This window comes from Populus alba, chromosome 17, assembly GCF_005239225.2.
Source record: "Populus alba chromosome 17, ASM523922v2, whole genome shotgun sequence".
Taxonomy (NCBI): domain Eukaryota; kingdom Viridiplantae; phylum Streptophyta; class Magnoliopsida; order Malpighiales; family Salicaceae; genus Populus; species Populus alba.
The window spans coordinates 2,774,648-2,800,351 of record NC_133300.1 but is presented as its reverse complement, the minus strand read 5'-3'; the positions used below and the strand labels follow the sequence as shown (position 1 = coordinate 2,800,351).

Sequence of the window (25,704 nt, the reverse complement as noted above, 5' to 3'; positions counted from 1 at the left end):
TTAGATTTAGATTCAATTATAAATAAATTATATTCCATAAAATATTAAAAAATATAATTTTAATAATAAAATTTATTTTTACTTTCACTTAAGGCTCCGTTTGTTTGCTGGAGAGTAGTTTCCTTTTGGAAAGTGAATTCCGGTAAAGTGAATTCCGAGAAAGTATTTTCCGATGTTTGGTAGTGTAATGAAAAATGAGTTAGAAAACACTTTACAGTGTTTGGTTATGTCATGGAAAATAAGTTGGAAAATAACTTATTAATATTTTATTTTTCTCAAGTTTATTAAAATAATGAGGAACAAATCTTACAAATTAAAAAGTTGAATGAGAATGAAATTAAAAAAATATATATAATTTCATAAATTATCTCAAATAAAATAAATAATAATCAAAATAATATAGATCAGATCTAAAAAATTAAAAAAAAAAGATGAAGAAATTAAAATAATAATAATCAACATTTCATAAATTATTTCAAATAAAATAAGTAACAATCAAAATAATAAGGACCAAATTTGATAGATAAAAAATTTCAATAAAAATATGATAAGGAAAAAGCAAATAGCAATTATAAAAATAAGGACCAAAATTAATATAAAAATAAAATTTTAAGAGATGAAATTGAAAAATAAATATTCAAAACAAAATATATACAACAATCAAAAGTTTGAGGATCAAATTTGATATAATCAGCAAATAATAACATTTCTAAATTTTTCACAACTTCCGGAAAGCGTTTTCCCCCCAAATTTTTCAGGAAAACACTTTCCTGAAAACCAAGCCAAATTTTTCTTTTACTGGAAAGTGTTTTCCATTGATCAACTTTCCTATTGACAAACAAACACAAGAAAGTTTGGAAAGTGATTTCCCGGAAACCACTTTCCGGAAAACAAACACAGCTAAAAGGAAAACACTTTCCTGAAAACCAAGTCAAATTTTTTTTTAACTGAAATTGACTGGAAAGTGTTTTCTGTTGACCGGAAAGTATTTTCTGTTGACCGGAAAGTGTTTCATGAATGAATTTTCTACACGCATCCAAATTCCTTCCTCAAGCTGCGGACATTCTTCAATAGAAAGCCTCAATAAACAAGGAAGGTGACGAGGCACGGCACTTGTTAACTCGGGACAGCCTGCTATGAAGAGCTCTGCAAGATGAGGGAAAGCACCAGCTACATCTGTTTTCCATTCCTGCCATTTTTTCATCCCCTTGAACTTTAATATTTTGAGGGATTTAAATGGATTCTCCATCGAAGGGTCACTTCCATAGAACTCGGGACCAACTGCCACGACATCATCAAATCCTTTAATATAGAGCTCTTCAAGAGATTGCAGCTGCCCCAATGGTGGCAAGAGGATGCAGTTCTTACATCCAGAAAGTGTCAACTGTACCATATTTAAGAAAGAAGAGTTTCCAAGCCAGCCTGGAAACGTTGTACCCCCGTAACCAAGAATGAAAAGCTGTTTCACATTTTCAGAAGGCTCCAATCTCTCAAGTACTTCTCTCTCGTGCCGCGTGTCATCCGTATTGCCATCCCACATCAACCCCAACTCCTCAATCTTCTTCTTACCCTTCAAATCGGCATCCAAAGCATCTTGAGCATTTGCAACATCTCTGAGATTCCGAATAGAAAGTGTTTTCCTTATATGTGAGAGCTTGCCCAGCTCTTTCATGCTAGACCCACTCTCTTTTCCGACGATGTAAGATTCCAAAATTCGAAGCTTTGTGAGTTTCCCCATTTTTGGTGGCATCTCTTTCAAATTTGTCGCTTCAATGTTAAGATGTTGTAAGTTGACCAAGTTGGAAATGTTGGATGGCAACTCCATGAGATGCCGGCACCCATTCAACAATAAACTTTGCAAATAGTACAAGGTGCACACATTTTCAGGTAACCTTTCAATTGCGGTGGAAGAAAGGTCCAAGTGCCGCAAATGTTTCAAGTTGCCAATGGAATTGAGCAACTGAGAAGAAACATCTTGTAGATAAAATAAAGATAGCATTTGCAAGCGCTTAAGATTTGGCAAGATGTCATTCAGTGCCTCAATATCAACTTTCCTTAAAGTATAAAGTGGAAACAAGGTGCGCAAATGTTGGACTCCATGAATGCTACGAAATATCCGAAGTCCTCCGCCATATGCTGCCGCTAAAGGGATTGATAAATAACGAGTCCTTTCTGGAAACGAGCATGAATGTTCACCCTCCAACACAGAGCCCGATTCATTAATACCAAGCTTAAAGCAAAATTCTCCTGACGCGTATTCAGCTAAATCACTTATGATGTCATGCATGCTGAAAAAATATGATGGAAACGAGCATGAATATTCAAGTGAGTGCTGGAAAAGTGACCTGGAGACAAGATCATCAAATTATTTTTCACCTATATCTTCCATCTCCTCAACGCCTCTGGGCTGGACTAAAAACCATTGTGCCATCCATTCAGTGATTAATTCAGTTAAGTTCTGTAGCAAGATTGAATTAATGTATATTATGCTTGGCTGCAAATCACAGCAGCCCTTCCTTAATATTTATAACATTAGGGTTGTATACAATACAAGGGTGGAATGTACTATACATGATAATTATTCCTATACTAGGTATTTACATATATATAGGACTCTTTCCATAATATGCCCCGTCAAGCTGAAGGTGGAGACTCCACCCGAAGCTTGGATCGAAAGAAACCAAACGAAACTAGAGGGAGAGGCTTGGTAAGAACATCAGCTAGTTGATCCTGAGAAGAAATGAATTGTACCTGAATTTCTTTCTTAGCAACGCGATCACGAACGAAGTGATAATCAACTTCAACATGTTTAGTACGTGCGTGAAACACTGGATTGGCTGACAGGAAAGTGGCCCCTAAATTATCACACCATAACGTAGTGCTGGGTGAAAATGGAAGTCGTAGTTCTGACAATAAAGAGCGAATCCATAAGATTTCAGCAGTACCATCAGCTAAGGCTTTGTATTCAGCTTCTGTAGAGGATCGAGCAACAGTGCGTTGCTTTCCAGATTTCCAGGAAATAGGAGTGGAACCAAGGTACACAAGATAACCACCTGTCGATTTTCGATCGTCAATACTACCAGCCCAATCAGCATCAGTAAAGCCATGAAGAGACAAGGAGGAGTCTCGAGTAATATGAAGACCATAGGAGGCTGTAGCCTGAAGGTAACGTAGGATGCGTTTAACTGCCGCCCAATGGTCCTCAGTAGGAGCATGCATAAACTGACATACCTTGTTTACTGCATAGCAAATGTCAGGTCTAGTGAAAGTAAGGTACTGCAGAGCACCAACAATCTGTCTATACCGTGTTGGGGTAGAGTGGAGAGTGCCAGGCACGGATCCCAATTTAGACGAGGAAGACATCGGAGTATCAACTGGTTTGCAAGAAGTCATACCTGCTCGTTGGATAATGTCTAGTGTATACTTGTGTTGACTGAGTAAAAGACCCATAGAAGTCGATTTAACTTCTATTCCTAGGAAGAAGTGAGCTGACCCTAAGTCCCGAAGCTTAAACTCTGAACTCAACAAAGTAATCAGTCGTTGGAGCAAGACCGAGTCACTCCCAGTTAATAGAATATCATCAACATACACAAGCAGATAGATCATTGCACCATCGAAGAAGAGAATAAACAAAGAAGTATCAACCTTGGATGCCTGAAATCCAATGGAGATGAGAAACTCACTTAACCGATTGTACCATGCTCGAGGGGCTTGTTTCAAACCATACAGAGATTTATGAAGACGACACACATAAGATGGAAGTGCAGGATCAACAAAACCAGGTGGTTGTGCCATGTAAACTTCTTCCTGAAGAATGCCGTTTAGGAAGGCATTATGGACATCTAACTGATGAATTTTCCAACCATGTGTGACAGCAATCGTGATCACAAGTCTAACCGTGGTAGGCTTAACCACTGGACTAAATGTCTCCAAGTAATCAATCCCCTCTTGCTGCGTGAAACCGCGGGCAACCAATCGTGCTTTATATCTGTCAACTCGACCATCGGCGTGCCGCTTAATCTTATAAACCCACCTACTGCCTACCACATTCATGGATGGATGTAAGGGCACTAGTGACCAAGTGTGATTACCATGAAGTGCCTTGATTTCCTCTGTCATAGCATTATGCCAAATAATGTATCGGTTGGCATCCTTGAAAGAAAGTGGTTCCTGTTGTGGTAGAGAAACTACCCGAGAGGCAGGGGAGACACTAAAATTTGCTGTCTTGGATACACGTGGGCGAAGTATCATGGAATGGGTGCGGGCAGTAGGAGGGGGAGTGGCAGACTCACTGGCTGTAGCTTGCTGAAGGGAGAATTGAGACAGATCAACACATAAATTAAGTCCAGGAGAGGAAATAGATGAAGAACCTGGCGATGAGGAGCTCAATACAGGGCCAAGCTGAGAAGAGGAAACAATAGGTGAGCTGATAGGTGAACCAACAGGGGTGACCGCAACATTTTGTTCACTACTGGTGGGAACAACAGGAGAGACGGCAGATGAGCCAGCAAGAGAGAACGGCAAATCTGAACCTGTACCTGAGGAATGATCATGACAGTGATATGCAGGTAATGGTAAGGGTGCCCAAAGGGTTGTGTTATGTGCAGGGGGTGTCGGGTGAGTGTTTGGATAAAATGATGGGATGGGCTGTAAAGTAGCAGCAGGAGGTTGTATGGGTGAATCTACAATCTGTTCAGTTTTGTCAAAAGGAAAAACAGTTTCATGAAAACGAACATGACGAGCAAGATAAATACGGTTTGACGACAAATCAAGACATCGATATCCTAAATGAGAATTGCTATAACCTAGAAAGACACAAGGGGATGAGTGAAAATCTAACTTATGAGCATTGTACGGACGAAGGAATGGAAAGGAAAGACACCCGAAAGTACGGAGGAAAGCATAATCAGGAGTTGTTTTTAAAAGACATTCAAATGGTGTTTTATGATTAAGAACAACAGTGGGCATGCGATTAATCAAATATACTGAACTTTCAAACGCATAACTCCAGTATTTTAAGGGAGCTTTACATTGGCCAAGAAGAGTGAGCCCAGTTTCAACAATATGTCGATGACGACGTTCAACCATTCCATTTTGTTCATGAGTATGCGGACAAATAACACGATGATGAATACCAATGGTTTTAAAATATGTATTGAGTTTGCGATATTCACCACCCCAATCTGTTTGAACAGACTTAATTTTTAAAGAAAATTGGCGCTCAACGAGGGACTGAAATTGTTGAAATATAGCAAACACATCAGATTTTGCAACCAAAGGATAAAACCAGATAAATTTGGTATGGGCATCCACAAAGATAACAAAATAGCGAAAACCATCAGACGAAAACATAGGGGAAGGACCCCAAACATCACTAAAAATTAGATCAAGAGGAGCTTGAGTTTGATGACCTGTAGTTTTTAAAGTCAAACGAGAAGATTTTCCTAAAGGGCATGCTTGACAATTAAAATTAAATTGTTTTGACGTACAGGACACCTGTTTAGTTGACACTAGAAAATTCAAAATGCGTGGACTGGGATGTCCAAGCCGACGATGCCAGACATCAGTGGAAGTAGAGACACATGTAGACGAGAAAACTTGAGGCAACGACGTTGCAGACGACGCAGATAAAATATATAGACCATCTCTACTCTGACCGGAAAGAAGCACCTCCTTTGTCATGAGGTCCTTAACATAAAATAAAAATGGATGAAATTCAAAAAACACATTATTCTCAAGACAAAACTTTTGAACAGAAAGTAGAGGTTTTTTAATGTGAGGCACATGTAAAATATTGGATAAGGTAAATGTGCGTTTGGGTGAACGAATTTTAGAGTGAGCAATATTAGAAATAGTGAGGCCCTTACCATCGCCAACATGTAAATTATCATTACCACAATAAGGTTCTGAGCTCGTCATACTCGCAAGGTCCGGTGTCACATGATGATTTGCACCTGTATCAGGAAACCAAGTAACAGGAGCAGTTATAGGAGCAGTATTAAATGCTAAATTGGCATTAGCTTGTAGATTATGAGTAGCCAATTGAGAGCACTGCTGGGCAGTATGTCCATAGTCATAACACAGCTGACATTTTGTAGTTCGATTATAGCCTCCCGAACGGTTTCCTTGTTGTCCAAACTGCTGACCAGAGCCAGATGAAAACCGGTTTTGCTGCTGTCCAAATTTCGGACCTGAACCATAACTATTAGTGCTGAAGTTTGAGTCTAAACTATAGCCATGATTCCCACGATTGTAGCTACGATTACTCTGTCTCCAACCCCCACGAAACCGGCCCCTTCTTCCAGTACTAGAACCAAACTGACGCTGCCCAAAAAATGCAGATGGCTGCTGTGATGGAGTTGGTAACAGAGGAGCCGTGACAGCAGGATGAAGTGATGCTTTATGAAGAAATTCATGTGTGAGGAGATGGCTATGGAGGTCTGTATAAGAGATGGGATCAGCCTTAGTGGACAGGCTAGTTACCAGATCCTTAAAATCACTACGTAACCCCCGAAACACATACAAATTAAATTCAGCCATGGAGATTGGTCTACCAGCAGCTGCAAGTTCATCAAATAAGGCCTTAGCCTTCTGCAAATAAGTGCTGGCAGAGTCATCATGCTGTCGTAAATCTTGGAATGCACCATGGAGTTGCATAATCCGTGAGTTTGAAGGGGAAGCAAGGGAAGTTTCCAGCGTTGTCCAGATTTCTTGAGAAGTTTTACAATCCACAACTAGATGTAGAACTTCTGTGGAGAGCGAGGATAATAGAGCACTCATGATTAAGTTATCTTGTTGTTTCCATAATAAAAATGAGGGATTGACCGATGGTAAGGATGTGGCAGTAGATATAAGATGAGAGGGAGGACATGGGGAGGTGCCATCAACAAAGGAGTATACACCTTGGCCCAAGAGAAATGGTTTCATCTGCAGCCTCCAATACAAGAAGTTGGTATTGGAGAGGCGTAAGGAGATTACCTGCTGCGTATTAGAAAGAGGAATGATGGCAGACTTGTTCATGATATCTAGAGAGGAGTTCATAGGAACTATGCTGGCAGAGGCAGCCGCTAAAGAGGATTGAGATATTGGTGCAACAACAGCACCGTGTTGAAGTTCCTGGTTGTGGTTGTCCATTGTAAATAGAGAGGCAGAAGCAGACAACCACGTAAGTGAGGAAGGAAGGGCTGAATGTAGACAGAAGAAGAGGAGAGTAACGGCTGGAGGAGACGACCGAACAATAAACCAGAAGCGTGAAGAAGGATTTCGTTACTGCTCTGATACCAAGTTAAGTTCTGTAGCAAGATTGAATTAATGTATATTATGCTTGGCTGCAAATCACAGCAGCCCTTCCTTAATATTTATAACATTAGGGTTGTATACAATACAAGGGTGGAATGTACTATACATGATAATTATTCCTATACTAGGTATTTACATATATATAGGACTCTTTCCATAATAAATTCATCCTTCTCGAATACATAACCCTTGGGAAATATTGCGCAATAAGCAAAACAACGTTTGAGGTGTGAAGGGAGATAATAATAGCTCAATGTTAGAGCTGGAGGGATGTTTTCATTCGACGAACCCCACATACTGCTATTGGATATCTTCTCCCATTGCCTGACATCTCCTACGGAGTGCAAAAGACCCCCAAGAGTTTTCGCTGCCAGCGGTAAACCTTTGCACTTTCTCACTATTTCTCTGCCAAATGCTTCCAAGTGTGAGACTGCTCCAGAATTTACACCACTAAATGCAACCCTTGCAAACAACTCCCAGCAATCTTCATCGCTTATCACATCCAAGCGGTGACAGGGGATGACAGTTTGCGTGACTTTTGCTACATCTTCATCCCGTGTTGTGACGACAATCTTACTTCCGTGCTCCACATACCGCAAAGGTAGCAGTAGTTTATCCCATTCATTGTACTTGATGTTTCACGCGTCATCTAGAACAAGTAGAAGTTTCTTCCCTTTTACTGCCTCCATTAGAGATTCATCTGGTTCTTTGGTGCGGCAAGTACTTGCGTTGATCTTTTCAAGAATATCCTTAATAATCCTGGCAACATCAAATTGTTGAGAAGCCCAGACCCAGGCCTTGAGCTCGAAGCACTGTTTTACCCTTTCGTCGTTGTAGATAAGCTGAGCAAGAGTGGTTTTACCAATCCCGCCCATACCCACAATAGGAACCGCACACAAATTCGAGCCATCGGTGTTGTGTTGTGTCAACAAGTGCTCCATTATGGCTTCCTTATCAGAGTCCCTTCCATATACATGAGATTCATTAACCAGTGGAGTTGTTTTCTCTGACAATGGTCTCCATCCACCAGTACCTTCTATGTGGCGCAGATCACCCTTGTGTTTAAGTAAACGTTCAAGCTTCTCAAGGATCATTTGTAACTCTGCTCCCATCTCTTTCATCCTTCTATTAGCTGGATTTAGAAATGGAACCCGATCCCTTACCTGCAATGGTGGACTAAATACGTGAGATAGAATTCAGGAAAATATTATAATTTTATAATATCAAAACATAAACATTAAGATTTTTACATCTAGAGAATTAATAAGTTTTCTTTCTACAGATCTTTTTCAAGAATTTACAATTGTTGATGCTAACTTAACATTAGTGATTTTCATAGCCCTTATTATATTATATTAAAAGTAAAGTATTTATTTTTAATATTTAAAACAAAGATATGAAGCTTTCATATATAAAATATCATTTCAGAGTCTAATTGTGCTAACAAAAAATAAGTGCATAATACTTGGTGATTATTGTATATATAAATACTAAGAAATTTAATATTTATAACAAAAGGTTTTGAATCTAGTAAGTCCTAATTATTCATCATTAAAAATATTGAAAGACAATTCAATTTTATATCCCTTATTTTTTCAGAACAATTAAAATTTATTTATGCTCTTATAAAAAATATATAATTTAATTAAAATTGACAAAATTTATATAAATAATTCAGATTTTAAAAATCCAAAGCCCATGTTTAGAAAACTAATTAATAAATGAGAATTTGCAAGCATAATTTCGCCAGAGACACCAAAAGCCAATGATATTAGTTGCATGCATAACAATGAATACTCTTTAATTAAAACTCACAGAAAGACAACAACCATGCCTAAAATTATTTTTTCCTCGTTTACAGACTAGAGAGCATACATGAAAGTTTAAAAAAAAAACAAAAACAAAAACAAAAAAAACAAACAAACATTTTATGAGGAAGCAAGGTCTATAGGTGCAAGAACTTATGCTTACCCAATTGCTGTCAGGTCGATCAATGTCCTTGGATCGTAGATATTCATAATCAATCTCCTCCAATATGTCCTCAGCTTCATACACAGCGTGTTTAACATCATTAAGCCAGTTCTTCACAGCAGGCTTTGTAATCTGCTTCTCCTCCGCATCGTCGAGTAGTCCGTTGACAGTATTCAGTGTTTCATTCAGCTTTTCCAGAAGACGGCCATCGAGTTTGTAGCTTCTGAAGAAGCCCGGAAAATCACGAGAGGCCAACCTGTCGACCAAAACCTGAATGACAGGGGAGAGAATTGATCCGCCGATCAACTCCAGAGCCATGGTGGATTTTTGCAGAAAGGGTGAGGGTGGGAATATGTGAGAGAAAAGAGTAGTGGAAAGCAGGAGCCTTGGTGGATTTTTGCGAAAGGGTGAGAGAGTGATCATGTGAGAGAGAATGATAAGCCACTGAATTGCATGATGGGAATACGTAGGCTTCGAAGGAAAGGAAGAGACAAGAAAACCCGAGGAAGCGTATGCGTTTTCTCTCAATGTATAAAAATGATGGGCCCACCATGTGCCCAAGATTGGATCTTTGCATCCTTTCTCTTTCTCCATTCATTCATTACAATTCGTACATTTCTTATTTACTTCACCCTAATTGCAACAATTCAAACAATATAATTACTATTACTACTGCAGAACCCACGAAAATAACCATTGTAACGTCTCTTTTTTTTTTTTTCATTTATTTATCTTTGATTTCTCTATAAATATATATATTAAAAAAGAACAAGAATAACCACCATTACAATAGAGTTCGATCATACTCCCAACAGGATCTAATAGTATTAGGTATTGTTGTCAACAGGATCCAATAGCAATGATCGAGTCTGTTTCATTAAAAATTAAGGTCTGCAATTGGCTCGGAGTAAACTAGTCGACCCATTAGGTCAACCTGGAACTCGGGTGACCAGCAAAAACTCGGTAAAGATCATTTTTTTTAAATGTGTTTTTTTCTCCTACCCAAAAACCCTTCTTTTTTTCATTTTTTTTATTTGGTTACTAACTCATTTCAAAATTCACTATATAAACACTAGAAGAATGTTTTATTTTTTCAATGTGAGATTTGAAGCCCTTTAGTATATACATTCTATGTTCTTCAGAAAAAAAAAAGTTATGTTTTTTCAAATATGAGATAAAAAAAAAACCTTTTTAGTTTAAATACTTCAACTTAGAAGAATAAGATGATATCTTTCCGATATGAGATAAAAAAAACCTTTTGAAATAATATTTTAAATTTAATTGTTTACAACATGTATAACCTATATCCACGTGGATTGTTTCTTGAAATTTTCATATAAAATAATAAAACATCAAGTATGGTGACTCGGGGCCTTGACCAGGTCTATTTCGTTCAATATTTGGGCCTGCAAGTGGCCTAGAGTAAACTGGTTCACACACTGGGTAAACCCGGAACTCGGGTGACCCAATAAAAAACCCAATAGAGATTGTTTTTTTATTAAAAGTGTTTTTCTCCTACCCAAAGATTCTTTTTTTCATATTTTTCAGTTGCTTGCTAACTCATTTCAAAGTTCACTATATAAATATTAGAAGAATATTTTATATTTGCAATGTGAAATTTCAAGTCTTTTAATGTGTGTGTATTCTATGTTCACAAGAAAAAAGTTAATAGTTATTCAATGTGGGATAGAAAATATTTTTTATTTAAATACTTCAACTTAGAAGAATACGATAGTATCTTTTCAATGTGGAATACAAAACCTTTTGAAATAATCTTTTAAAACTTAATTTTTTACAATATGTATAGCCTATATCCATATGGATTATTTCTTATTTTTTCATATAAAATATCAAAACCTCAAATATGTCTTTTTAATTTTTCTTGGTTGACCCAAGTCAACCCGTGTAAACCAAGACTTAGCCCATTAGTCAGGTTAACCCCTAGGTTGGGTTTGATAGCTATGTATTTACCAATTACACAATTAAATACTTGTGAAAAAAAGAGAGAATAATTTAATAATCAACTTCAACTTTTCCATTAATTAATTAAGATCTAAAAAATCCAAAAATTATATTTTTTTAATATAAAGTTAAAAAATTTACATATATTATAAAAATATATTTCATAAAAAAAAATTTATATATAATTCACAATCGCTCATTGCAGGACTTCATATGTTGAACACATTATAGGATCTTCTCATTATCAACACTTTTAAATATATCTTTTTCGATATAAGTAACCAAATAATCATTCAACAAATTATCCCCAATTCGATTGTGTAATCGACTTTTAACCAATTTCAACACTTAAAATATTCTCTTTACTGATGCAGTAGCCACTAGTAAAATTAATGCTAATTTTATCATGCAATATATGTTAATTATTAAATTTATTACTTATATACTAAAACACGTTGGATTTTCACTATGTATTTGTTACTATGCAATTTTTTTTTTCAGTTTGGTCATGGCAGCCGGGCCCAAGACGCTGAGGTCTGGCGTGAGTGCTAGACCCAATCACCAAACCCTAGGTCTGGCAGCCATGTAAGACCCAAACATGGCCGCCACACCCAAGTCTCTAAGGTCCGGCTCAGCCGCAAGACCCAAGTGTATTGGGTCTAGCTTGACCTACCAGACCAAAGAGATATGAGTGTGGCATGGCTGTCAGACTCAACTATCTTGGGTGTGGCATGACCGGCAGACCCAAAAGACTTAGGTCTAGCTTGCTCGCCAAACCTAAAGGTCTTGGGTGAGGCTCGATCACCAGATCTAAGGCTATTGAGTCTGACATGGTCGTCAGATCCAAGGATATACCAAATATCTTGGGTCTGACATGGTTGTTATCATAGTTATCAGACTCAGCCCCACTTGACGGGTCAACCCAGGACCTAAGTAACTCCGGGCTTTGGTTGGGTCTATTTCATTCAAAATACAACTCTCCAAAATCAACATTTTTTGTTCTTGAAATACAACTCACCAAAATACTTCTCTTTCCTCTTTGTTTTTCTAGCGACTTTCTCTTTATAATTGCAACATAAAGGAATTGAAATGTGAGGAAAATAAAATTTTAGAATTAAACATAAATACATGAAACTATAAGGATCAAAAATAAAAATAAAAACTTTAGGAAATTAATAAATTGAACTTTTATGAGAATTGCAAGGATCAAAACTCAATAGTCAAAGAGTTAAACGGGTGAGAAATAAAGTTAACGGTTAAAATATAAAGATATGAAACTATGAGGTTCAAAAATATTTAAAAAAATTTCATTTTGGTATTACTCTTAGAAGGTATTTGGTACAAGGCTAAAAGAACATTGGTGAAATTATCACATAAATAAATAATTTTATAATAGCAAATTTAAAAAGTGTAATTGTTGGCTTATAAAAAAGACTGATATTTTTACAAATTGAACGGTTAAATACTTGTGAGAAAAAAAATAAAAAAGAAGAATAATTTAATGTTTAACTTCAACTTTTCCATTGATTGAGCTTGTCTTTTGAAAAAGCCTAGAACCTCAGGAGAGGACAGCCTGTCAACCAAAACCTCAATGACAGCACGGAAATTCTTCACAAGATCTCAGGTTAAGAATATAAGTTTCGAGTTGATTATAAATTGTTACAAGCTTAACCATGAAAGTCGGCCGTGCTGGCATCCCTGACTGTTTGCCGGGGATCATTTTGTAATGATATTCTCGTCGGACGTGATCTTTCTTCTCTACTGTATTAATGATGCATCATTTAGTACAAATCTTTACATCTTCTCTGTGACATCCCACCAGCTCTTGAAAAGAATGGTGCAGTGCAGAACCCTACCATTCAATGAATTGTTAGGAGATGAGGTCAAGATTTCTGAGTCAGGAAGTTGTCGATTCTTGCGAAAGGGTGAGAGAGAGAGAATGATAGCAGTAGAAAGCTAATATAGCCACGGAATTCCATGATGGGAACACGTGGACTTTAAAGGGAAGGAAGAGACAAGAAAACGCGTGGAAGCGGTATGTATGAATAAATTTGATAATCGAATAATAAAAAAGATAATTTCTGTGTTTAATACAATAAATTTAAAAATATATAAACAGTTAAACCGTAAAAATTATTATGGATTAATTATCTTCTTGTGGACATCCATAAAATATTAATAATAAGTTTTTTACATGAGAAGAATGATAAATTATAAATTATAAATTTAATATATATTAAAAATAAAATTAACTTAATTAGATATATAAAAATTGATGAAAGAAATATTTTATAATATAAGAAACAAATAAAGTTTATCTAGATAAAATGTTGATAGCAACCATATTCGTTGCACATTTGAATTAATCCCAGAAATTTTACAAATTATAGTTTAATTGGTTAAATTTTAATTTTTTTTTAGAAATTACCGGTTTGAGTTTTAAAATTTTAAAACCATTAAAAGTTTATATAATTATTAATTTTAAAATTTATAAAATTAGTTGAGATATTGGTGTAAATATCAATAATGCGCTGCCGTGGATAGCACATAACTTGGTGCATCGGAAGCACGATGTTAATTTCCAGAGCCACCAATGATGCGCCGCCGTGGATAGCAAAGACGAGTTAATTTTAGGACTCTTTTGACTATTCTTCATCTCTGCAGAGTCAACAAAGCCACTTTCAAAGTCTTCTTATATAACAAGACAAACCCTATTTATGACATTGATGCATACCTACCATCCTTTGGTTTTTCTTTTCCACATAAAATAGCTCCCTTCGTGGAAATCTTAATTGTTAACTTTTTCAGCGTGGTAATGGTTATTTTTTATTTAAAAAAATATTAAAAAAATATTTTTTATTTTAAAAAATTATTTTTTATATCATCACATCAAAATAATCTAACCATAATAAAATAATATTAATTTCATGTAAATATTTTTAAAAAAAATTATAAAATACAATTTTCAATATAAAAACAAATTGATGTATTGCCAATGTGGAAACCCAAAGAATATACAACCTCGGTGAAATTAACAGGTGAATACGACCGTGCCCTTTCATTTTTCCATGCCAAACGCTCCAGAGAGCTAGCGTTCTCTTCTTTGGTTTATTGACCGTGCATGTCCCTTACATAAGGTAATTTTTATTTTTGTGATGTAAAAGTATTTTTGAAAAAAAATTATTATTTTTCATTTTTATTTCAAATTAATTTTCAAAATGAATCTTTAATTTTGGCATTCACTGGGTTCTTCAAGAATTTAGCACATGACATGTTAAGTTTTCAGTAATTAAAAAAAAAGGGCCAAATGTTTTCACCTAGGGTCACACCGAAATGATAGGCAGGATTGCCGTCACCGTCACGGGCAAGAAGGATCCGACATGTACAATATTAAATTCATGGAAGCCGGTTTAAAACTTCCTAACCATATTAAATTATTTATATTATATTTAGGGCTGGGTCACAAAATAAATTTATTAAAAAAATACTAAATTAAAAAAAAAACTTAAAAGGCCAAGATTTCAGTTATTTTATTTTTTGAGCTGAAACTATAAACATCATTAAAAAACAAATGTTGAAAAAAACATTTTCTTACAAGCCCGAGTCCTTGCCAGCCTTGGTGCTCAATGTATTAATCTTTTATATCAGCATGATTAAGGCATCATCAAGTGGATTAAGTTTGGATTAACTGTCTTCAAATGGGCATAAATAAGATAAGAATAATAAGTTTTCATCTATGCCTTTAAGATGAAGGATGGACCCGAGTTTTAAAGTATAAAATAATATAAATATATAACTAAATTAATTAAGATTTTAAAAAATCTAAAAATTATAAGTTAGTTTCTAATATAAAGCTTAAAAATTTATATATGTATTATAAAAAGATGATTTATGAAATTTTATTTTTTTATAATTTATAATTGTTCTTTGCAAGATTTTATATATTGAAAACGTTATAGAATTTTTTTATTATTAACACTTTTAAATATATCTTTTTCGATATAATTAACAATAATCAAACAATCATTTATCAATCTTCTTTGATTCGATTGCGTAACCAACTTTTAATTAATTTCATCGCTGAAAATATTCTCTTTATTGATGAAGTGGTTTGTCTCCATTAATTTTGAAGCAAGATCATTTATTCATTTTACTTTTGGAAATTCTTCACAGGATCTCATGTCACGAATATAAGTTTCAAGTTGATTATAAGTGCTGCAAGCTCAACTATGAAGAAAATAGATGGATAGAATTAAGCAAGATGAATCAACTTTTGCTTATCATAAGCCATTATTTGCCACTCCATCACTGCAAAGGGAAAGACTCTTTTCCTTGGCCAACAAGCTATATTGGCTACAGTTTTGCCTTGGGTGTACCATTTATTAGTTTTTTTTTTTTTACAAAAAAGTACTTTGATGCTTTCAAATTGATTCATCAACTTTTTTTTATGTATATGTTTTAGATTATTTTGATGCACTAATCTTAAAAATAAATTTTTAAAAATAAAAAGAAATATTATTTTGATGTATTTCAGTATAATTTTTTTTAAAAAAAAAACAATCACAATCACACTACCAAATACTCATGGGATATAAAATTGTGACCTTAGAGAACAAGTCAGCTTATTGATGAGAAGTAGAAATATGAGCATTACAAATCAAGAGCTTCTTCTAGGCAATCAAGTTAAAGACTAAATTTGATGCAAAGTACAAATCTTAATAGAACTCGTTGAAAATAATTTAGATAATTTTTTTCTTAATTTCCTTACATTGTTGGCAAAAAGTTTGCGAAAAGGTGGCAAACTTGTTCGCAACACAGAGTTCCAAGTATAACAACTCATGCAAGCAAACATCCGACTCGGTCAAGATCTCTGGATCTGTTGCTTGCACTGGGATCAAACATATCATTTTGGATGTCCTGATTTCTGAAATGCTGCATCGTTGGCCAGCAGTTATCTCTTTCAGGTTTTACCTTTTCTTTTCACTTTGCCATCATCCTCATTTCATCCTGGGCATAGGCCATCTATCGAGTTTAATCCTGAACATAGATCCATCAAGAATATAATGCTGTTAGTATTAAGCATCTGTTAAATATTCTGATCAAAGTTTTTCTTTTAAATATCTCATAAAATCCCAGTGAATTATCAAGTAATAGCTGATATACAATGTTAGCAAGATCACTATTATTCTTCTTGTTTTCATTTATCTTTGTTTTTTGAACAAATTGTTGGGAACCTATCTCTACCTCATGTGGTGATGGGCTGTGCGGTGAAGATATGTTGTTGTGAAAATGCCATGCTCCAAAAATAGAATTTAAAACAAAGGAGATGCAAGGCTGAGAATTTAGTAAATACCTGAGCACGTTGGACAAATGACAGGAGAGTGTTATTGCATAATTCTTCATCCTCTAATTATAAACTTTTATACTGCTGATGTGAGAAATTTTGGGCCAATTTTCCCCCGTCTCCCTTTCACACCTTGTGGCCAGCAAAGGACAATCGATAATCTTAAGATATTCAAGGGAGGAGGGCAGCCCTTCTTCTGGCATGAACTCAAGCTTAGGAGAATGCGAGATCAACAACTTGCGAAGAGAGGTGAAGTGTTGAAGCCCCGTATAGTTCAGAGATTTAAGATTTCTGAGATCTGAGATTTGGAGAGATACAAGGGAGGAGGGCAGCCCCTCACCTGGCACGGACTCAAGCTTGGGAGAACTAGAGATACGCAATTTACGAAGGGAGGTGAGGTGCCGAAGCCCCTTATATTCCAGATCTTCAAGATTCAAGATTTCAAGGTTTTCAAGGGAGGAGGGAAGCATGTCTTCTGGAAGGGACTCCAGCTTAGGACTCTTGAGAATCAATGTGCGAAGAGAGGTCAGGTGCTGAAGCTCCTTGTAGTCCCGACCTCGTTGATCCCATAATTGAAGGCATTCAAGGGAGGGAGGCAGCCCCTGCAACGATGCAAGCTTTGGACAATTCCAGATCTTCAATTTGCGAAGAGAGGTGATGCGCTGAAGCCCCATGGATTCCAGAGATTCCAGTGTCATGACATGAAGGTATTCAAGGGAGGAGGGAAGCGCCTGCTCTGATATGGACTCAAGCTTAGGGCAACCCTCGATACTCAATTTCCTAAGAGAGGTGAGGTGATGAAGCCCCTTATAGTCAAGAGACTTCAGATTTCCCAGACGTTTGATTTTAAGGGTTGTGAGAGTAGAGGGCAACGTCTCCTCGTCAAAAGACTCCACATCGTTCCCAGTAAATCTGAAGCATGAAAGAGAAGGGAGTGCTTGCAAACCACATACCTTGAGCTTGATACAATCCACAATGCAAAGTGTGTGTAATTTGGAGGGTAAACCTCCTTCAGGAAACGAATCAACTTCTGGAAGTGATCTCAATTGCAAATCCTCAAGGGAAGGGAGGAGGGAATGCATGTTTTCTGGCAAAGACTTCAAATATAAGCAACCCTCTAACACAAGGCTTGTCAAATCTGGGGCAGCTAGTCCTCCTCGGGGGAAAGACACCAAATTAGGACACTGTCTGACAGTCAAATGACGGAGAGCAGGAAGAGATCTCTCGCCTATACAAAGAGATTCGAGATTGAGACATTGTTTGACTGTAAGTGTGGATACCTGGGGTAAATGGTCTAGCCGGCAGGAATTAAATGAACTACATCTATCGATTTCAACATCTGTGAAAGAAGAGGGATCCACGTTACTCATTTGCTCCATTCCCTTTAGTTGGGGATATTCTCTAAATTGAAGGCACCGCCCACCGCCATATAATACCGATGCATTTATACGACCACTAGAACCATCAAATACATTGATTTCGGTGAGCAGGGGAGCCTCTGGAATTGAAACCACAAGCTGCGGACACGCTCGAATCTCAAGTATCAATAAAGAAGGAAGGTGATTAGGCAAGCCATTTGTTAACTCGGGACAACCTGCTATCAAGAGCTTTGCAAGATGAGGGAAAGCATCAGCTACATCTGTATTCCATTCCTGCCATTTTCTCATCCCCTCGAACTTTAATATTTTGAGGGATTTAAATGGCTTCTCCATCGAAGAGTCACTTCCATAGAACTCAGAGCCAACTGCCACGACGTCATCAAATCCTTTAATTTGGAGCTCTTCTAGAGATGAAAGCTGCCCCAGTGGTGGTAAGGAGATACAGTTCTTACATCCAGAAAGTGTCAACGCTACCATATTTGAGAAGGAAGAGTGTCCAAACCAACCTGGAAACATCGTACCCCCATAACCAGTAATGACAAGCTGTCTCACATTTTCAGAAGGCTCCAATTTCCCAAGCACGTCTCTCTCATGTTGTGTGTCATCCGTATTACCACCCCATATCAACCTCAGCTTCTCAATCTTCTTCTTACCCTTCAAATTGGCATCCAAAGCATCTTGAGCATTTGCAACATCTCTGAGATTCCGAATAGAAAGTTTTCTCCTTATATGTGAGAGCTTCCCCAGCTCTTTCATGCTAGACCCACTCTCTTTTCCCACAATGTAATATTGCAAAGTTCGAAGCTTTGTGAGTTTCCCCATTTTTGGTGGCATCTCTTTCAAATTTGTCCCTTCAATATCAAGATGTTGTAAGTCGACCAAGTTGGAAATGTTGGATGGCAACTCCATGAGATGTCGACACTCTCTTAACAATAGAGTTTGCAAATAGTACAAGGTGCTCACACTTTCGGGCAACCGTTTAATTAATGTCTGAGAAAGGTCCAAGTGCCGCAAATGTTTCAAGTTGCCGATGGAATTGGGCAACTGAGAAGATTTATAGCTCCACCGATATAAAGATAGCGTTCGCAAGCGCTTAAGATTTGTCAACATGTCATTCAGCACCCCACTATCAATCCCCCCCACGTATGTTAGTGGAGACAAGGTGCGCAAATGTTGGACTCCATGAATGCGAGGAAATATCTTAGAGACCCCATCATATAGTGTTGAAGTGATTGATAAATGACGAGTCCTTTCTGGAAGCGTGCATGAATTTTCACCCTCGAACCCAGAGCCCGATTCTCCATCCATAACAAACTTAAAGCAGAATTCTCCTGACATGTATTCAGCTAGATCAGTTGTGAGGTCGTGCATGCTGAAATATGATGGGGCGTAAAGTGATTGCTGAAACAATGACCTAGAGACAAGGTCATTGAAGTATTTGTCACCTATTTCTTCCATCTCCTCAACACCTCTGGACGGGACTAGAAAACCCTGTGCCATCCATGAAGTGATTACTTGATTCTTCTCAAATACGTAACCCTTGGGAAATATTGCACAATAAGCAAAACAACGTTTGAGGTGTGAAGGGAGATAATAATAGCTCAATGTTAGAGCTGGAGGGATGTTTTCATTCGACAAACCCCACATGTTGCTATTGGATATCTTCTCCCATTCCTTGACATCTCCTTCGGAATGCAAAAGACCCCCAAGAGTTTTCGCTGCCAGCGGTAAACCTTTGCACTTTCTCGCTATTTCTCTGCCAAATGTTTCCAAGTGTGAGAATGCTCCAGAATTTGCACTGCTAAATGCATGCCTTGCAAACAACTGCCAGCAATCTTCATCGCTGATTACATTCAAGCGGTGAGAGGGGATGACAGTTTGCGTGACTCTTGCTACATCTTCATTCCGAGTTGTCACGACAATCTTACTTCCAGGCTCTGCATACTGCAAAGGCAGCAGTAATTTAACCCATTCATTGTACACAATGTTCCACGCATCATCTAGAACAAGTAGAAGTTTTTTCCCTTTCAATGCCTCCATTAGAGATTCATCTGGTTCTTTGGTGCCGCAAGTACCTGCGTTGATCTTCTTAAGAATATGATCAACTATCCTGGTGACGTCAAATTGTTGAGAAGCCCAGACCCAGGCTTTGAGCTCGAAGCACTCATCTACCCTTCTGTCTTTGTAGATAAGCTGAGCAAGAGTGGTTTTACCAACCCCTCCCATGCCCACAATAGGAATCACACCTACATTTGCACCATCTGTATTGTTTTTTGTCAACAAGTACTTCATTATGGCTTCCTTATCAGCTTCCCTTCCATATACATGAGATTCATCAACCACAGGAGTTGTTTTCTCTGACAATGGTCGCCATCCACCAGTACCTTCTATGTGGCGCAGATCACCCTTGTGTTTAACTAAACGTTCAAGCTTCTCATAGATCTTTTGCAACTCTGCTTCCATCTCTTTCATCCTTTTATTAGCTGGATTAAGAATTGGAAACAGATTCCTTACCTGCAATGGCGGAACATATCCATGTATATATATGAGATAGAATTTAGGAACATATAAATACTAAAATTATTAAACTCGTACCGAGTAAGTTAACACACAGATGCAATGATGTTTTGTTTTATAAAAAATTAAAAACAAATTAAAATGAGATTATTTTCTTTAAAAAAAATTGAAGTCTAACCAAGATTCTAATGAGATGATAGGATGGTGAATTAACCCTCCAGCTTACTAAAATTTGAAAGATAAATTCAGCAATTAGCACAGTAAACATAAAAAAGTGATGCAATGATATCGTTTGAAAAAGTTTTTGAAAAATAGTATATTTTCACATTTTCACACCTAAGAAAAGCAATATTTACTAAATTTTATTATTACTAAGCATATCAAGATAGTTGTCGTACTTCGGAATAGCGACATTTAGTAAATGTTGAATTTTTAAAGAACGTCAAGGTGAAACTTCAATCATCTGACTCAATTAATTGACCTGTTCATAATGGTTAGTGAAATCGATCGATTGATTCTGAAAATAATAAGAAAAATCTCAAAAATATCAAAATCAAAGGGTCTCGATGAGATTTTTGATATCTAGAGATTTGACAATCTATATAGCGACACAGTGGCTACAATAGGGAAGATGATTTTTGAAAACTTCTATAGAAGTTTGAGTGCGATCTAACAGTCGAATAAAAAATTATAGCCTTTTTAGTCGTTATTCTGGTATGGCAGAACCAAATCTCCTCTTGAGCTTTAAACTATCTCATCGGTCTGTAAATGCATTTGTTAGATCATACACGTAATTTGTTTAGGACAAATTCTCATTTAGTTATGATAGACACACACATGACTATTTAGAATTACTTGTTATCACAAGTCTTTATACATCATTGACATTGAAAAATAGATAATAATTACTGTGTGAATAATAATTTTTTAAAATTTTAATTGAAATCTATTTTTTTTAGTCTACATATTGAACACATATATATTTTGACTCATAATTAATATTTGGAAGAAAAAATTCATAAAATTATAGTTTTTATGTGAAATAGTCGACTAGTTAATACAATTAAATCCAATCAACCGACCAGTTGAACCAGATGATTGAACTTTCACTTCATCGCGCTTCAGAAGAACAACATTTACTAATGTTGTCATTTGAAAATGTGAAAGTATGCTATTTCATATTTTTTTTCAATTGGTGTTATTATACCAATATATAACATTTATTGTGCTAATTTAAAAAAAAAATTGAATGGGTCAACTTTGATTTTTTTAAAAAAAAAATTAATTCAAATTCTAGATTGAACATGTTTTAATTAAGTTGACAGCTGGGCCAAGCTAGTGGTTGGAATTTGTTGGAATAATAATGAGTAGTGGTTGCAGGAGAGTATCATAGGATTGGTTGCATGAGATAAATTAGCATCATTGGGTGTTGTTTGCATGAAATATTTCAAGAAAAGATATGAAATTTTCTGATAATTTACAATTTCGAATTGTGCTTGTAAAAATCAGAGGGATCGATACTAACATTATACGAGAAAGGCAAAAACATATGCTTACCCGATTCCTCACACTTCGAGAGGCAGCTTTAACATCCTTGGATCGTAGATGTTCATATTCAATCACCTCCATTAAGTCCTCAGCTTCATACACAGCATGTCTAGCATCATTAAGCCACCTCTGCACAGCAGGCTTGGTAATCTGCTTCTCCTCCGCGTCGTCGAGAAGTCCGTTGAGAGTATTCAGTGTTTCTTTCAACTTTCCCAGAAGACCATCATTGAGCTTGTGGCTTTTGAAGAAGCCCAGAATCTCAGGAGCGGTCACCTTCTCGCTCAGAACCTCAATGACAGCAGAGAGAATTGATCCTCCAATGTACTCCACAGCCATGATGGGATCTTTGCAGAGAATTGGAAGGAAGCAGAAGCAAAGAATTGTAGAGAAGAAGACGTTTTTAACGAATGGAAAAGGAAAGAAAAATCAAAGTAAGTACGCGGGTTCTCAGTTGACTTCACAGCTCAGCCACTCGAAACTATTGACCCCAGATTATCACTATACAATTCATCGGATACCCTACGAGTTCAGAAATGACAGTTTCTAAGCTCGAGTGAGAGTAACATTTGAATAGTTTCTTAAAGTGAGCAAACACTTTATACTAACTAAGCATTTCTTGAATAAAAAAGAAAAAGAAACGAATAGAGCCATCACATATGATTTTAATTTAAAGTTTTATTAGTAAATATTTTATCTTTTAAGTAATCTATCTCTCCAAAATATTTAATACTCCTTAAATAAATATAAAAACTACTCTCAAAAAATTAAAAACCCAAAAGAAATATTAAAACTAGCCGGAGAATAGCATGTTTTGGGTCAAAAACAGCCTAAAAAGTTTTATTAGTAAAATTATTTTTGAGATGAGTCTATTAAAATAATTTAAAATATAAAAATATTAATTTTTAATAAAAATAAATTAAATTATTTAGCAACATAAATTAAACGTTCTATCTTCGTAATCTCAGGTAGGAAGCCCACAGGAATTTGCATAGGCAGCAAGGATCAAGGGAGACAGCTGGGAACCTTGACCTCAAAGACCCAAATATTAATTTTAATTTCTCAATTTCTTTCCAAGTGTTTTATATTGCATCACTCTCCCACTCTACCGAGTCGTTCCTCGAATATTCTCAACGAAAAGGATTTTAAAAAAAAAAACACAATTTATTAGCACAGATTGTGTTGCCGGCCAAGAAAAGCAACCGTGATAAGTGGGGAAGTTATCATTTTCTTACTTTTGTGGTGTAAAATTATTGATATGAAGCTATCTGGTCAATTATCAAATTATTTAAAATGATCACATGGGAGGTTTTTGAAATGATAAACATAAGTTATTTAAAATTTTTAAAAATTAATTTTTTTAAAAACAATTTTGAAATATAAAAACAAACGGCTTTGAAGGAGGTTTTTGAAAGTATTATAGTAGTTATTTTTTAAATTGTTTTTTTATTTAAAAATATATTAAAATAATACTTTTATTTTTTAAAATTTATATTTTACTTGAACAAATCAAAACAATTCAAAACTATAAAAAAATTAATATTAAACAAAAATAGTTAAATTTCAACGAAGAACCCGTAATTGTAAAGGGGACAAAATATAACAATGCAAGGAAAAAAGGCTGTCAAGTGTTGGCAAGGCAGAGTTCCGAATATGACAATAAAGGAAATCAAACATCTAACTGTCTTTGTTGTGGCTCCGAATGGATCTATTGCTCGGATAGGGGACCGGATCTATTGCTCGGATAGGGGACCGAATGTAGCATTTCGGCTAAATTAAACTTATTAAATTTTTAAAGAAATCATTGAATTTAATTAATCCTTTTAATTTTGATCAAATTAACTTTCAATCTTAATTTTATTTTGGTTTAAGCTGTTAATTAAATTAATAAGGCCCATTAAAAGTTCAATTAAGGTTCTAAATTTAATTATTTTGCAAGTCTACCCCAATACTCAATATATTTCTTCAATTTGGTCCTAAAATATCATTTTTTTGTTCAATTAGGCTCTCCATTGATGCAAATTGAGTTCCCAACCTTTTCCATTTGGTCCTCATGGTGCCATGTTTGACTAAATCTTTCCGTTCATATTTGATTATAGATTCCACTCAAATTGTATGTTTTGGATTAAAAAAAATATATGTTTTGTAAGGAATTTAAAGTTTTGATTGAGAAAATTTATGAGAAGGCCCTGAATTATAAGATCCAAATTATCCATGATATTATTGCTCGTATATTGTTAAAATTAAAATAAATTTAAAAGGCATGCTACTTATAGGAATTTATGAATCGATTACACACATCCATAACATCCTGATGTTGGAAGGCTGTCCCAAGGACAAGTACAAAGCTGGTAATTAATTGATGAATCCATTTAATTATGCTTTTAAATTTCAATATTAATTTTTGGGTTATATTCTAATTATCCCCTAACCATCAACCAATTCTCAATTGAATTCTAGAAAAAAAAATTGTATCTATCATCTACTGAGAAATACACAATCAACCCTTGCCTTAAGGTTTGTGCCTTTACAATCATCAAAAAGAGGGCCTATTTCTCTTCTTTTGTTTGTGGATCTAGTAGAGAATTATGTGAAAATTGAGAGATATGTCAGTTCCCTTATTATTATTATTATTATTATTATTATTATTATTATTATGTTAATTTATAGCTTATTCTCTCTTTATGAGTATGAACATGAAGATTTTGGGAAATTCATTCCACATGCAAGCCTGCCCATTATTCAACTTGCTAGGGCTCGCAGTCGGAGGGGGTAGGTTTAATTTGTCACACATATTTGAAGACTTCTTCACCTTTCATTTATTTTCAAAGCGCAAAAGACCAAATGAATGAAGGACAGTTGAAATATTGCATCACCACATGTAAGAGTTTCTTTTTTGCTAAAAAAAATACTCAATGTCAAGTTTGTTTGGCAATACAGTTATGGTTATTTTTTAAATAATTTTTCGTGTCAAAATGTATATTAATAATATTTTTTTTATTTTTAAAAAAATTATTTTTAATATTAGCACATCAAAATAAATTGAAAATACTAAAAACATATTAATTTGAAATTAATAAAAAAATAAAAAAATTTTTTTTTAAAATTTTTTTTTTAAAATACAGAAATAAATAATTAACTATTGAAGCCAAATTGATAATCCATGATTAAGGTTTTAGGTCAAGAGCCTTACTTTAATTCGTCAAAGAAGTGTAGTTAAAATTGATTTGGTTTAACAAATCAACATAATAATTTATTAATTTTAATTAAATTATATGAGAGTTTTTTTATAAAATCAAAATCATGTTATTTTAATTGTTTTTTAAAATAAATAAAATATTATTTTAAATTAATTTAAGTTAACACACTTCACTGTCAAATGTTGTGCGTGTTTCTTTCAAACTTTCCGAGAAGACCATCATTGAGCTTGTGGCTTTTGAAGAAGCCCAGAACCTAAATGAACTCCACAGCCATGATGGGATCTGTCACTTTGGGATTCTTATATAGATTTAAATTTGATTTTACATTATTATTTTTTAATTTTATTTTTAACCAAAACGTCTAAACTTGATAATTATGCCAAATTTATAGATATATTTTATAAAATATAGAAATTTACTTATAATTATTCTAAAAAAATATTTATTTTATCTTTTTATATGGATAAGAAAACGGATGTTTGGTTAT

General features: G+C 35.3%; 4 protein-coding genes across 4 annotated transcripts; all 4 read right to left on the bottom strand.

The window, feature by feature from the left end:
* Nucleotides 1–819: 819 nt before the first annotated feature.
* On the bottom strand, nt 820–2,287 carry LOC140954896 (putative disease resistance RPP13-like protein 1). The gene is made up of 2 exons (XM_073405895.1): nt 1,031–2,287; nt 820–828 (listed from the first exon to the last, which is right to left on the bottom strand). The coding sequence occupies exons 1-2, from the start codon at nt 2,285–2,287 to the stop codon at nt 820–822; spliced, it is 1,266 nt and encodes a 421-aa protein (XP_073261996.1).
* A 276-nt stretch (nt 2,288–2,563) lies between these two features.
* LOC140954895 (uncharacterized) lies at nt 2,564–7,134 on the bottom strand. Its single transcript, XM_073405894.1, has 4 exons — nt 5,868–7,134; nt 5,364–5,444; nt 3,802–4,532; nt 2,564–3,159 (listed from the first exon to the last, which is right to left on the bottom strand). The coding sequence occupies exons 1-4, from the start codon at nt 7,132–7,134 to the stop codon at nt 2,635–2,637; spliced, it is 2,604 nt and encodes an 867-aa protein (XP_073261995.1). The 3' UTR covers nt 2,564–2,634.
* A 165-nt stretch (nt 7,135–7,299) lies between these two features.
* On the bottom strand, nt 7,300–9,776 carry LOC118027886 (putative disease resistance RPP13-like protein 1). The gene is made up of 2 exons (XM_035031384.2): nt 9,271–9,776; nt 7,300–8,462 (listed from the first exon to the last, which is right to left on the bottom strand). The coding sequence occupies exons 1-2, from the start codon at nt 9,691–9,693 to the stop codon at nt 7,938–7,940; spliced, it is 948 nt and encodes a 315-aa protein (XP_034887275.2). The 5' UTR covers nt 9,694–9,776; the 3' UTR covers nt 7,300–7,937.
* Nucleotides 9,777–15,863: 6,087 nt separating this feature from the next.
* Nucleotides 15,864–22,600, bottom strand: LOC118027870 (putative disease resistance RPP13-like protein 1). The gene is made up of 3 exons (XM_035031367.2): nt 22,030–22,600; nt 16,586–20,469; nt 15,864–16,269 (listed from the first exon to the last, which is right to left on the bottom strand). Exons 1-2 carry the CDS (start codon nt 22,354–22,356, stop codon nt 16,639–16,641), a joined length of 4,158 nt encoding a protein of 1,385 aa, XP_034887258.1. The 5' UTR covers nt 22,357–22,600; the 3' UTR covers nt 15,864–16,269; nt 16,586–16,638.
* Between the last annotated feature and the right edge of the window lie 3,104 nt (nt 22,601–25,704).

Coding starts and splice junctions, on each gene's coding strand:
- LOC140954895 (XM_073405894.1), bottom strand. CDS start 7,134: ATGGACAACCACAACCAGGAACTTCAACACGGTGCTGTTGTTGCACCA. Junction 4,533..5,363: donor AATTTTTAGTGATGTTTGGG/GTCCTTCCCCTA, acceptor CCTCAGGTACAG/GTTCAGATTTGCCGTTCTCT. Junction 3,160..3,801: donor ACGGCATTCTTCAGGAAGAA/GTTTACATGGCA, acceptor CGTTACCTTCAG/GCTACAGCCTCCTATGGTCT.
- LOC118027886 (XM_035031384.2), bottom strand. CDS start 9,693: ATGATCACTCTCTCACCCTTTCGCAAAAATCCACCAAGGCTCCTGCTT. Junction 8,463..9,270: donor ATCGACCTGACAGCAATTGG/GTAAGCATAAGT, acceptor CCACCATTGCAG/GTAAGGGATCGGGTTCCATT.
- LOC140954896 (XM_073405895.1), bottom strand. CDS start 2,287: ATGCATGACATCATAAGTGATTTAGCTGAATACGCGTCAGGAGAATTT.
- LOC118027870 (XM_035031367.2), bottom strand. CDS start 22,356: ATGGCTGTGGAGTACATTGGAGGATCAATTCTCTCTGCTGTCATTGAG. Junction 20,470..22,029: donor CTCGAAGTGTGAGGAATCGG/GTAAGCATATGT, acceptor CCGCCATTGCAG/GTAAGGAATCTGTTTCCAAT.